The 13,912-nt window shown below is 35.2% G+C and overlaps 1 protein-coding gene across 1 annotated transcript in view; it reads left to right on the top strand.

Annotated features, from left to right (window-relative positions):
- LOC136035300 (F-box/LRR-repeat protein 20-like) overlaps positions 1-2,413 on the top strand; it is a 106,836-nt gene extending 104,423 nt beyond the window's left edge. Inside the window, exon 11 of the mRNA XM_065716993.1 lies at positions 169-2,413. Coding sequence (XP_065573065.1) covers positions 169-276 — 108 coding nt within the window. The 3' untranslated portion in view covers positions 277-2,413. The remainder of the gene's footprint in view (positions 1-168) is intronic.
- Positions 2,414-13,912: the final 11,499 nt, after the last annotated feature.

Genomic DNA, 13,912 nt, shown 5'->3' with positions numbered 1-13,912 from the left:
TCGTGAATGGTTTGATGAGTTTCGTCAAGTGCTTAGCGGTCTGGTTCTATTAAAATGGGGACAAGACGTTCTTCGTTTCCCTTTTCTTCCTTTTTCATCATTTTTTTTACCGAATTTTGACAGTTAGTTCCTAATATTATTGCTTTGTGATTTTTTTTTTCTTTATAGAGCCATCTGCCAAACGTTAAAGTTCATGCCTACTTTGCACCGGTTACTCCGCCCCCATCGATCGGAGGATCAAGAAGAAGATACTGTAGATGTTGTGTAATATTATGAGGAAATGAAACTGTTGTTTGAATGGTACCTTGGTAAAAGTGTCTTAAACGCTTTTTTATTGCGTGTCATTTATCATGGTCCCTTTCCTTAGACTAAAACCTTGTTCTTCAACGGTTAATCTGGAAACCAGCATCGTGATCAGCTCATGGAATTTCTTACATGGGTTGGAGATGGAATGCAGATACATTATTTTCTCGTCGTCATGTCGTGTTCGTTTCATCTGCTTTTGTCGACGTGTGTGCATTAAAAGGCTAAAGACCAATGACCTAGAGAATGATCGTAGCTCAAAGCGACTACTGTTTTTAGATAATATTAGGTCATCAAGATCGTATCCTGGATTTTTTTTTTGGACGGAAGATACTTTTGTACTGGGAAGGGGGAGGGGTTAAAAAAAAGTTTACAAAATGCATCAAAAGTTTGTTTAAGCACGTATGTATTACTTTCAAGAGTCAGACAAAAATTTCGTGGGGGAGGGGGGCTCAAGCCGGAGGGTATTCCTCCCTGGATACGGCCTTGATGTGTCATACTGAAATGAAAAGGTGTGTCTCATATTTACAGGATTTAAAAAGATTGAAAATAAGATTTAAAGCTTTTGCTGCAGCAAATCATGTCCATGGTTTTGAGTAAGATGAAAACGTCAAAAGTTGTGCTGTATTGTTTTCTAATGTGACTAAACTTTAGAATATATATTATATATATGTTTCCTTCTGTTTGAGCTTGAGGTACTGAGATTTTTTTGTTGTATGCAAAGCGAGTCTCTTCAACATACTATGAAATAAATAGGTCACTGAAAGTGTGACCGGTAGATACCATTTAGGAATGAATTTATCTCACTGTGCTGTTTATTAACGAAGAAAATGTAATCTGCGCCTTTAAATTTTGGTTAAGTTAGATTTACTAGAGACTAGTGTTACCATATAGGATTATGCTCGGTTTTCAAAAGGTAACAGAAGTAACTTTGGAATCCCACACCAACACCCACCCTCCCTAACCAAGATGATAGTGCACTTTACTTTTGTTTGTTTTTTTATTTAAATTTATGTGACTATCAAGAAAAAAACAAAATCATAAAATTCAAACAATTAACAAGTGTATTTTTAAAGTTTCTAGGTAGCATATATGAAAATTAGCCCTCTCCCTACAAATCTATCAAGCCAAAATAAAACTCATATGAAGCCTGTATTTTGAGTGTCTATCAGGGTTTGCTAAATTCACTGGATCAATTTTCCCAAAGTCACTGGATCGAAATTTAGAGATAGATATTTTGTTCAGTATAGTCGAAAAACCTAATAGCTATGTGTTTAGGGACGACTTAATCCCCCACAGTCCCCGGGGAAGGGGCTGCAAGTTACAAACTTTGACCATTGTTTACATATAGTAATGGTTATTGGGACGTGTACAGACGCTTTCAGGGGGACTTTTTCACGTTAAAGGGGGTCGGGGGGGGGGGGGTTACGCAGGAGGATCTTTCCATGGAGAAATTTATTATGAGGGAAGAAAATTTTCATGAAGGGGCCACAGGATTTTCTAGCACTATTAAAAAAAAAAAACACCGAGAAAATAAATAAAACAAAAGTTTTTCCGGTTTTAGTTAATTTTTGTCAGGTTTTGGTTTTGTCAGGTCAGGTTTTTGTTAATGCAAGACAACCAGGATAATCTTACCAACTCTCTTCCTTCAGTCTTTGACTTTTAATTTCAATTATAAAAATGATTAAAAATCGAATTAGCTTTTTGAAATAAGCGCTTGAAATCAGCGCGAATTAGCACTTGAAATCGAATTAGCTTTTTCTTAATTCACTAAGAAATAACTCCTGACTATAATTCAGTTAACCTAATATACAGGCTAATGAGGAAATATGAATTCTTTTAGTCTTTCAGTAACAAATACGTAAAAAACCATCGTTCAACACTAGGTGAGGAGGGGATAAAATATCTAGGGAGGAGGAAATTACCAAGGACCGGAAACACACCTCCCCCAAGCTGGGACTCCTGCCTAGTAGTTGTAGGTCTACACTCTCTGTGATGCCCAGTAGCTCAATTTTAAATTGTCAAATGCTCTCTGTTGTTTTGGGTACGAAAACATAAGCAATGATACTAGCATTATATTTTATTATCGTCTTCTGGTCCTCAACAGTTTATCTTTGAAAAAAAAAAAAAAAAAACAGTTTTAGGTTTGACACTTTTTCTTGTTCTTCTTTTCAAGCACTTCTCTTTCTTCTTCGTCTATGTTTTATATTAAAAGATATTGAACTAGTATTTCATTAAAAAAAGAAGAAAAACGGGTAAAAAATCATTCTTATATTGAAAAATATATGGAAATATCAGCATTTGAATAATACTGCTGTCAGAAAAGCATTAATATAAAATTTTAAAAATATCAAAGAATAAGCTGATCAAATTGAATAGAAAAGGAACTAGGAGGGAATCCCTCCTTTACATATATACCAGTGATCGGATCTGATTATGCTAGAAGTACTAATCCCCAAGTCCTTTCATTTCTTATTCTAACATCTAAATCTGTCTAGTCTCTTCAAGGCATCAAGAATCTGTCATACTTTTGCGCAACTTATTTTGTAGTTCTTCTATGAAACATAAACATTATGGTTTGCGGTATTCTACCCTTTTACTTTTCGGGCTATCTTATTATCTATTCATAAACAAAAGCTCTTTAAATGTTTTACTAAATGTTATACAAACATGGCTGATTTATTGAATGGCTTTGATTGAATAGATTAGTTAGAAGATCTTGAGCTATTTCCAAACATACTTTAATCATTTTGCTTATTATTTAGTCCGAACAGTCTTCTTTTCGTTGTATTTTTATTTTGAGGCTTGTAATGGACTAGTATAAGCTCTATAGGAGAGGAAACCAAACAATCTACGTTATATTACTGCTTCCTTATGGTTTTATTATAGTTCGTGGTAATATTACATATCTTAGAAAGCCATAAATGGTCTCAGATTTGAAACTCACTAGTTTTTACAAAAATCTCTTGACCTTTACAAAGTTCTGAGAAAGCTCTGTACCGTATTTGATACTAATAACACATTGTTGTCGTCAGTAATGCTTCTGGCCTGTATTCTACTGGACACGCGTTAAATCATTTTTTGCAACAAAATCGAAAGCTTGATTTCATAAAGGGTTTTCTTGAAGACGACTAGAGTAAGTCCTGTGCTTATATGCTATAAAATGTCACTGTCTTCTTCTCATTAACAGAATATCGATAACTTCAACAGAACCCAAAAGATGAACGCTACTATGGTAGATATTATTAAGTTTCACATTCAAATGCAAAATGCACAAAAATAGTCTTAATACAGTGAAAAAAAACTCAACTCATCAGTGGTCTTCCCTCTTCGTATAGTATGTAACTATGTTTGTGTTTGTTGATTGTAATCTCTCTTGTCGTTGGTTGTTTATTTTCTCTTTTTTTTGTTTTATTCTGTCACTAGGGCTACAAACGCTCTTTTGTTTTGTTGACGGGTCAGAAATAAATTGAGTTGAATTGAAAAAAGTCAAATTTACCATTCTAATCGGTGATTTAAAAAAAAATTTCCTATTAGTTGGAGTTACTGTTTTCTGCCCAAAACAGAGTGCCAACAGAACCTAAAGTACACCTTATATACCATGTTAGTAAAAAAACTTTCAATTTATAAAAACAGGATTGGTAGTTATTTTGATTCAGCCCTCAAATACAAGCCGGTTTCAATGATATACGCCATCTATTTTTCCAAGTTTAGTGCTCTGCTGCATGTTTGACGAAAAATAACAGGTGTTAACCTAGCAATATTTTACTAATTCTACTGCTAACGATTCTTTGTAGGACCAAGCCGCCTTCGGTCATCACAAATACGCATGCTCTCCTTCATTCTAATTTAATTAATACGTTAGGAAATTCTTGTTAGATGTTAATTTGCTGTTAAAATCGAAAACCTTAACTATTATCAGGGGTTTTTTATTTATCAGGGAAATAAACTATTGAAACTTGAGACAAAGACCAAGAAAACTCATAGAATCTTCGAATTTTACAAAGAATTGGGGAAGAAGAAAAACTTCTTTAAACTATCGAGCCTAACATGCCCATTTGGTAGCCCTAATTGATATACTACTTAGAAGTAGAAATAATTATGAAATTGGATTGGGGGGTGTTTCAAGCGAGGGGAAGGATGTTGACTTTCAATAATAAATCTTTTCTTCTTACAGCTTTTGTAAAAATTTTGAATCGAAGTGTGTTAGATCAGCGTTAACTGGTTTTGTTTTTTCGCTTTTATTCAACGCGAAGAAATAATTCTTAAGTTTTAAGACCGACTCTTTTTCTGTGTCTCCGAGAGGGAACTTCCTTTACGAAAGCGTATCGTACATTTGTGCTAGCATTCTCTTTTTCTCTTCTTTTTTTCCTTTTTGTTTGTCATATTTCGACACAGGATTAATGATGTTTTCATCAATTTTTGACAACATTTATTATGTACTAAAAGATATATTTTACATGAAATCCAATGTGTCTGAATTATCTGATTTTTTGGTTTATTCATCTAAGACATCGACTTGGCCATTTATTGCCATTTCTTATCATTTATATTTTTGCTAAGGTCATTAAGATTTTCTTTAAAAAAGACAATTCAGAATAATCAACTAAGAAAAATACAATCAAATCAAGTCAGAAAAGCATTAGTATAAAAAACTTTATTAGGTTTGGCAAACTGGATAAGAGAGTATTGTTATTTTTAAGTTTCATGAACATTCATGAATGAGAATATTACTTGACTATATCATTGTGGTTTTTTTTTTTTTTTTTTTTTTTTTTTTTTTTTTTTTTTTTTTTTTTTTTTTTTTTTTTTTTTTTTTTTTTTTTAGCTGATCTAAAGTTAAAAGTAAAATTTTTGTGAAGATATCAAAATTTGTTAAATAGTCTTTGTAAAAATTCTTAGTTATTTTGGAAAGTCGGTGCAATCACATTTTCAGTTACTTTTTCTAACAGTAGTTGTGAGTTTTTCTATTTAAATTTTTCTGCTTTTTTGCCTTCCTAATAGTTTTTAGCTACTATTATAATTCATCTATTCTTCTCGTATTGCCAAAACTAAACGAAAAAAAAATATAAGGCTTTGGTTATGTTTTCTTGCCCAAAACCATAGGGAGCATTTGACATTTTTTTTTTTTAATTGAGCTACTGGGCATCAAAGATAGTGTAGACCTACAACTACTAGGCAGGGGTCCAAGTCTAGGGGGTGGGTTGTTTCCTGTCGTTGGTAATTTCCTCCTCCCTAGATATTTTGCCCCCCTCCTTACCCAGTGTTGAATGACATCTTTTTTAAACATATTTGTTATTGAAAAATCAATAGAACCCACGAGTTCGCCTCCCTACATTTAAAAACAACCCCGTTCCTGTATTTTGTGAATTGGCGACACTACTATTTGGACAAGATCTTTGTGTCTCTACCTTAAATAACACTGAACGGTAAGTGCTGATTTAAGCCACTTTTCTCAGCTACGCACCTCAAATCTTACCGATTTTTTTTTTTTTTTGAAGATCGGAAAAAGACCTAATGCCCTTAAAGTCCTCAAAAAGTTGATCTCTTCTTAAAATAAGCACATATCAGATATGCTCTTTTGTTTCAGGAATAACCGTTTTCAAACAACGTTCGATCTATTCATGGATATTGTGCTCCATATTTCTTGTTTGTGTTTTCAAAGGTAAACGCGCTGTAAGGTTCCAAAATAGTAAGTTGACTTTGGACGATAAAATAGCACACGAAAAGGAGAAGGCCAACAGGAGAATAGAACAAAGCGTTTAAACAACATTAAGTAAATTAGATATTATATTGGTTTTAATATTAGACTGAGGTGCCAGCCAGGTGACTACTTTTAGTAATAGATTGGAGGGACCTTAATTTTATAAAATTTTGTTGGATGGATTGTGACATTTTTATTTTAGGTTCAATAAAATGGTAAATCTCTTGGGAGGTTTGTTTGAGAATGGTAATAATAAGCTTATAATAGGGATCCTTAAATTAACAACCGTGCGTGTAGCCCTATTTAGCTCAAACATCTTTTAACTCATCCTCATGTAACCGTGCCCACATGCAACTAATTACCTTTTTAATTCAACCCTCTTTAGGCCACTCAACCTGACATAAGGGTTGGATTGCAAGGGGGTAGAGTTAAGCTGGGGTTTAGTTTCATGATGGTTTAGATCATTAGGGTTGAATTAAATGGGGACTGAGCTGAATGAGAGTTGTGTTGAACGAAGTTGATTTGAACGAGAGTTGAGTTATATAGGGGATATGTTAAACGGTGGTTGAGCTTACGGAAGTCACCGTAAGTCACGGTGGTTGAGTCTTACGGAGTTCAGTTAAACGAAGATTCTGTCGCACGGGAAACCCTACGTCTCGTAGATAGTATTTTGTGGCAAATACCTGGATGTATACACCTAGATACATTTGCTAGGTAAATGCAGGTTATACGCACACATATAGATGTATAGTGGCAATTGGCTACTTTGTTTCAAAAGGCAAAGAGGCCAGTAATTGAGATTTCATATCTTATTACTTTCAATTACTCCTGGTTTTTCTCTAATTAAGGACTTTTTATGCTGAAGTATCTGTATTATTTTCACTATAAGCTCTATATCCGACTCAGATTGCTTCTAGACCTAAGAATAAAATGGAACCCTTTTGTATTGTCCATATCGTGTGATCATTCTCTGTCTTAGACTTAAAAATATTGGGCTCAGATTTGAATCCAGATTCACTAGATAGCTGTGCGTAATGATTTTGATCAGATTTTCCTAGTGGTTTGAGTAGATTTAGTCGTAGTTACTCCTGCTCCGTCGTGCATCATAAGATTTTTGATTGGCAAAGAGCTTCTAAAGCTCTTTTTAACTGTTAAGACCACGACTCGAAAATGGTGCGAGCTATGGACTAGCTCTAAAAAAAACTCCTGCAATATCATCTTAACATTTAGTTTGCTCCATTTTATTAAGAATTTAGTTCTTATTAGTTTCATGATAGTTATGGTTAGGGTCTTTGCTCTTTTAGTTTTCGTATTCTTGCACTTTGTTTTAGTATTGGATTATATGTGTTTCCTTATATTCTGTACTTACGACCGTTCAATAAAGATATTCCACGTGTTGTTGTTTCTATATTTTATAGTAGTTTGTCTTGTAACAGTAGCACCTCATCTCGGCATTCCATTTTAATATCCTAATGTTCAAATTATTTGTTGCATCTCCGACATATTTCGAAGATGTGCTCTTGGGTTTTCTAACTCCGTAAAGGGGTTTTCATTCACATGTCCTATAAAACGTATATACTCAATAAAAAAGAGGTGAGACCTGGCTTGATTAGGGAAAAAAATCATTGTATCTTCCTCAAAGGCTGGCATTGTTCTATATTATTACATGAAAATACAAACGTGGAACGATACAAATATAAAACTCTGTTTTTGTCCTTGAATAAGACAAAAACAGAGACATTACGCAAGGAAAATTATGCCTTGCGTAATGTATTTGTCTTTAGAGCTAAGTTTGGGGATCCATTCAATACGCTTACAGCGGTTAGTATTTTTCCCGGTCCAATAGACATAATTCACTCATATGTGAGCAAGACTTGAGCCCTTCTTTAACGGCAGTTTTTGCAGGAAGAGGTAGGGATAGTGTTAAAGAGTCTTTTGCATGACAAGTACTTTATTTAAATGAGAAATAGGACAAAGTGTATCCGCATTACATGAAAACTAAATGCAAACACTTCACCCACACTTGCATAATTTTGTGGATGTATTCTTGGATTGGGTTGGCAGTACTTTCAGTAAATTGGATAGCTATAATGAAAAAGGGAGTGGGTCTGTGGCTTTATTTATTGAGAGTTTTGATGTAAATATATTGGTAACTTTAAAAAGAATTTGTTTTAAGAATCGGGAGTAATAAGTTGATAAGATATAATGCAGATTTAAAAGGGGTGTAAGGGCCTTCAACATTCGCTTCGACTCAGGGTTACAGTGCTTTGAGTATACATTCCTCGTGGCCGCCCAAAAACTTCTGCAAGGATGCTAGTAAGGCATATTTCGAGATTTCGGTGACTAATTAGTCTAGGGAGAGGGTAGAGCTTCCTAAAGTAGATTTTAATTGTTTAAATGGGCCATTTTCTATAACGCTTAGAGGAATAGACATTTTTGAGAGGACTAAACAAATATGTAAAGAATGGTGTTCTAGTGTTACAGTATGATCCAGAACTGGCAGAGGGGGACCGAGAAGCTAAAGACAGCATAATATGTTCAGTGAGGCCTCCCATCATTGAATTAGGGATGCACTGGGTATGGCTTCTTTACGAGCTTGCTAGTAAACCTGGTTCAGTTGGACTTTTTTTCCTATTTCAAATATTAGTCAGGTTTTACGTCAAGGGAAGATTACACTTCTTGTCATTATTGTTTAATGTGTCTTTCATGTTTTAAACAGAATTAAAACTAAAAGATAACTTGAGGCAGTCTAAGCGTCATGGGTACCAGTCCTTGGGAATGGATACGGGTGGCAATGCCATCTTGCGTTTCAGGAATGTTCTGAATTTTGTTCCCATAGTGTCACAAGGGAGCGTTAGACATGGAATCTAAACTCACGGACGAGTATGATCCATCGAACTTGAAATAAAGAACGTAAGGCTATTAAGGTCTCTTTTGCACATGCACAGGGAGATGCCAGTAATACCATGCAATTAATAGAGATTTTTGCCTATGTGGGGAAGATTCTGTGGGTCGGCCATGATTGCACTTATTAAAACTGCAAATAAGTCAATTTCACGGCTGCGCAATACAGCCTATCCAATGAGTCTTAAACTACCGAAGGATAGCATGGTCGTGAGTAGAAGTATTATCAGTGAATGCCTGAAAAAGCTGAAGAAAAAGTTCTCGCGAGGCTTTGATGGAATATGTGGCCAGCATTTACTCTATTGCAGTGAACGACTTCTTGAAAGCGTATCACTGTTATTTCAAATAATCATAGTAAGAGGTCTAGTCCCGAATAGCTTCTGTATTGGTGTTGTAACACCCATTCTGAAACCAGGGAAGCCTCCCACGCAATATTCCTCATACAGTCCTATTACTGTGTCGACTACACTAAGTAAGCTATTTGAGCTTGTTGTCCGTAATCAAGTAAGAAGTAAGTGTACGGTCCCCCAAACCAGTTTGGGTTCCAAACATCCCTGGGTTGTGATCATGCGCTCTATTCATTAGTCTATTCATCTCGCTAGTGCTTTCGATTCATCCATTCATGAGCAGATTCTGCTTTCGGCAGCACAAAGAGGAGTTCAAGCGTGTGTTATAAGGCCCTCTGACTCAATGTATAGTTCACTTCGAGTTAGAATAAAGTGTCCAAATGTAAATTGTGATGTGCTAGTTGAGTCTGATATACCATTAAAGAAGGGTGTTTTCCCTTCTTTAATGGCAAAAGAACCAATTCGGACTCCTACCTTGGAGTCCAAATTGGTACATCGCTCAAGGTTACGCGTGAACTTGCTATTGATGACACCCTCAGGAAAGTTCGTAGTGCATATGGAAGGCTTGTCCCAAATAAGACAAGATTTAATCGTCATATTCTAGCCCGGTTATTGTTCTGCCACATTTTGCATACATACCTCCGCTTTGGAAATGTTTCACTCAGACAGATAAGAAAAATGTTGCGTACTATTTATTTTAAGTATGCTAAGTATTTTCTTGGGCTATCATCGTGGACCAGTAACCAGTATTTGATTAAAATATTTGGTCTGATAAATCCAGATGTTACTGTTCCTATGAGAGTAATTGATTCTCAAAATAATTTCAAGACTCTAGATCACCCTTGGGTGACTCTTCAGAGTATATTTTAAATTAGAATTTATTTTTAATAGGTGAATGTTATGTGTATTAAATCTGTTGTATATATTTGAGTTAAACTGTATTTTGCTGCCTTTTTATTTTTTTTCTTCTTTTGTTATTTAATAGTTGAATTTTGAGCTATTTAATCTGTTGTATATTTTTGTGTTAAACTGTGATTTGCTACCCTTTTCTTTTTTTTTATTCGTACTCTGCCCCCTACTGTATTTCTACAGTTTTGGCAGGCAATAAATCTATATCATATCATCATATCAATACAGCCTATCCAATGAGTATATCAGCAGAGGACGAGTTGTCTATTAAAGATAAAAACAACTTGTTGGAATTGAAAGGGGAAATTTTTTAATGGGGAAAAGCCAGTCCACAATCCTGGTCATTTAACTAACCCAATTTTATTCGGGGGTAGTAACTTTTCTGAACTGGTTTATAAATCTTATTATTCAAACATTAAGCCCAAATACTTTATACCAGTCTTCATACGCAATTTAAAGTATGATTTGAATTCATATTATCAGTGTTGGTACGTTTGCAGAAAGGTGAAGTTCTTGATGGCGCAGGGGTAGATGGCTCTTTTTCTTATAATATCATACCTAAATCATCCAAGAAGCTGCTAGTCTTAGATTTCAAATTGAAAACAATAGATAATGGCAATACATGCTTGTAGAAAAATCTGTCTTTTAGATTCCTATAGTTTTTTCACCATATCACTAAGCCCATTAATTAGTACAGAAAAACGACAAAATCAGTAAAGAGAAGATGAATATGATAACTGACGTGGATCAGTACTTATTTGTAGAGAGATTCATAAGGGACTGTTATGTTTTTCATGGAGATTATATCCTGGAAACTGACCCAACTGGACAAGGCACCGGTGAAAAGTCGGAAGCAGTTTTTCTAGATATGAACTCCCTTTATCTGTCCGCAATGTCTCACTACTCTTTTTGTTTGGGAATTACAAATAGCTGGACAATACTTTTGATCCAATTTTTTTTGTTATTGCTACTGTTGAGTAGAATGGACTACAAGGATGGACTTTTGAAATTGGTTTTAAAGTGCAAGTGGAACTTCATGAATTGGTAAAGGATTTGTTTTCCGGTGCATAAACAGTGGCGACTAAGGATTCACTGAGTCCTTATAATATTTCTTTGATAGAGGGTGTGAGTATGATCTTGACACCTTCAAAACAAAGATTGACTCCCAACCTTCATCCGAAACAGAATATTGTTGTACGACAGGTTATTTTGCGGTGGATGCTAATGAACGGTTTAAGGGTCACAAAGATGCATAGGGCCCTCCAGTTTGATCAAAAGCCTTACATGAAGACGTTTATTGGCACCTCTGTCAGTGAAGTTTCTGAAGCAAGAACAAAGGTTGAGAAATTGATCATTAAAGTTATTTTAAATCCAGCCTTTGGTAAGATGGGACAGAATGTGTTCCATAGGAGTCGTTGTGACGTTGTAACCGACCAAAAAGAAGTTGCTTGAATCATTGCCGAACCGGTCTTTACACCGTTCACGATCATAGACTCCAATATGGTCCTTTTACATAGGAAAAAATAAATTTAGTTTTAAATAAAAACACTACCGCTGGCAGTGGCATTATTAAAAAATCGAAGAAACTCATGTTGAAATTTTATTACAATGTATCAAGGCTCTAATGGCTGAGGTAGGAGCAAATTCAAGTGTAATATAGAGACACTGATTCGCGCCGGTCAAAAGCTAAAACAGAGAATCTGTTGATGATTTGGAAAATGGTAAGCACACTAGCTCTCGAATGGCTTTACCAATTGGAACGAGTACCTTTACTCGGAGCTAGTAAAGCGCCTGACTCCAAATAAATTATTATTTCTAAAACCCAAGAAAGGGAGTGACTTGATTTCCTACGATGTGCTTCAAGGTCTGAAGGTGTACTTTGTTGCAACGCACTATGAAGATATTTAAAAAATCTGAAATGTGGCGCCTACACACTATGTGATTGGGAATTTCATCATGAGACTTGGACGGGAACTGGACTTGTTTAATATTGTTGAACCAAACTCCTGGTTAATTGTTGGCGACATAGCTGAATCCATTGAAGAATGGTCTCAGGAGATGTTACAATTATTCACAGTCCGATCTCATCATGAAAACATTTCTGTAACCGTCGTTCTCTACAATCTCTTTCGTAAGAGAAAATGTATGAGAACACTTGCTTTGAATTGAACTTACAATATCATATACAGGGTTGTTTGTGAGTCAAGTTCCTTCATAACTTTAAACAAATGAATATATTCCTGTGAAGCGAAATTTGTATTCTCGGCATACCATCAGGCGACGAATATACCCTATTGTCATATTCCATTGGATCTCAACTAGAACACAACAGAGGAATTACATATAGTCACTGATATTTTTATATGATATTACCGTATATCTGCCAGTGAACAGTAAAATAGGTCATTAGTTGCCGTAATGACACTGAGAAACGACATGAAAACAGACATTTATTTATCGTCCTTGGGTAATTGAAAGCCGCGGCTTAGGAAGGCTATACTCAAACATGGCTTTGATAAAGAATTCATTTATATCCTATCAGAAGTTTGTTTAAATTTAACTGAAGGCAGTGTTCGATTGCCAGTAGTAGTTGAACAATAGGAAAAGCATCATCGTTGGCTTGTACGTGCCCTTGCATGCAAAAATAAGGAGAAGGATTTTTAAAGAAAATGCTTCCTTTAAGCGGGCGGTTGCTCCTTTAGATTGTTACTGCCAATGATTGCAGGACGTGTGAACAGTATTCTCTAAAAAAGGCTAAACATTACAAGTTGACACCAATAGAACTAGCCCTTTCTCAAAAAGACCGCTTTGAAGACAATCTCAGTAAATTTATTAGCAATGAGACAATTGCCGACGATGGAGAATCACTTTTGCTTGAAGATACCATTCGACAAGTGAACATGCATGAACCCTACCGCGAAACACCACTCAAAGTAAATGTCACTGATCGCATCCCACGTCAAAATTCTGAAACTTTGACACCACCGAAACAAGAAGAAGAAATGTCAATGTCTGAAGTCTTAGCAAGTGTTGCAGAGCTATTATCTCGATTTTATCTTGAGCAATGTAAAAGACTTTTAACCGATGTTGCTGAAAGTGAACTTGCACAAATTGATGATAAAAACATTAAGGTTATAATCCACGGCAAGACCTGCAATCTAATAGATTTGATATCGGATTTGATTGAAAATTTTAAAAGACTTACATAATTTGACAGTCATTTGTATAAAGTTTTAAACCTATCCCACTTTCCAAACAGTTTTATTGCCAATAGATGTATTTTAAATAGATTAAAGGAATATTAGTCAAATACCAAAAGGTGATTTTAAATCATTTTCAGAAAACATTAGCACACCAAGTTACGATGATGATTTGTTATTAAACTCTATCAAGTGACGGTGTTGTAATATCAGTGCATGACCTGTTAGTATGACAAAGGGTAGTGGAAACTTCACTTTGTGTTCACGTTCAAATTGGCTCAATTTTCGAAAAGTTTTCGTGAGAATATTGGTGAAGCGGGAAGTTTTAACCTCTCCCACCACACTTTCTCGAGTCACCGGACTTCAAAAGAAACTTTTGGCAAAGTATTTACAGAGCAAACCAAGTTACAAGTTTTTTCGAAATCATAGAGTTCGCGGTAGTCACTATTGAAAAATTAAAGCTTTTTTCACATTTCTTAAACTACAAGCAGACATTTTGACTCTAGAAGAGGTTCTAAGGCGTCACAATAGTCCAGGCTAGTATA

The sequence above is a fragment of the Artemia franciscana genome, chromosome 14, assembly GCF_032884065.1.
Source record: "Artemia franciscana chromosome 14, ASM3288406v1, whole genome shotgun sequence".
Classification (NCBI taxonomy): Eukaryota; Metazoa; Arthropoda; class Branchiopoda; order Anostraca; family Artemiidae; genus Artemia; species Artemia franciscana.
This window is presented reverse-complemented; position numbering and strand designations above follow the sequence as displayed.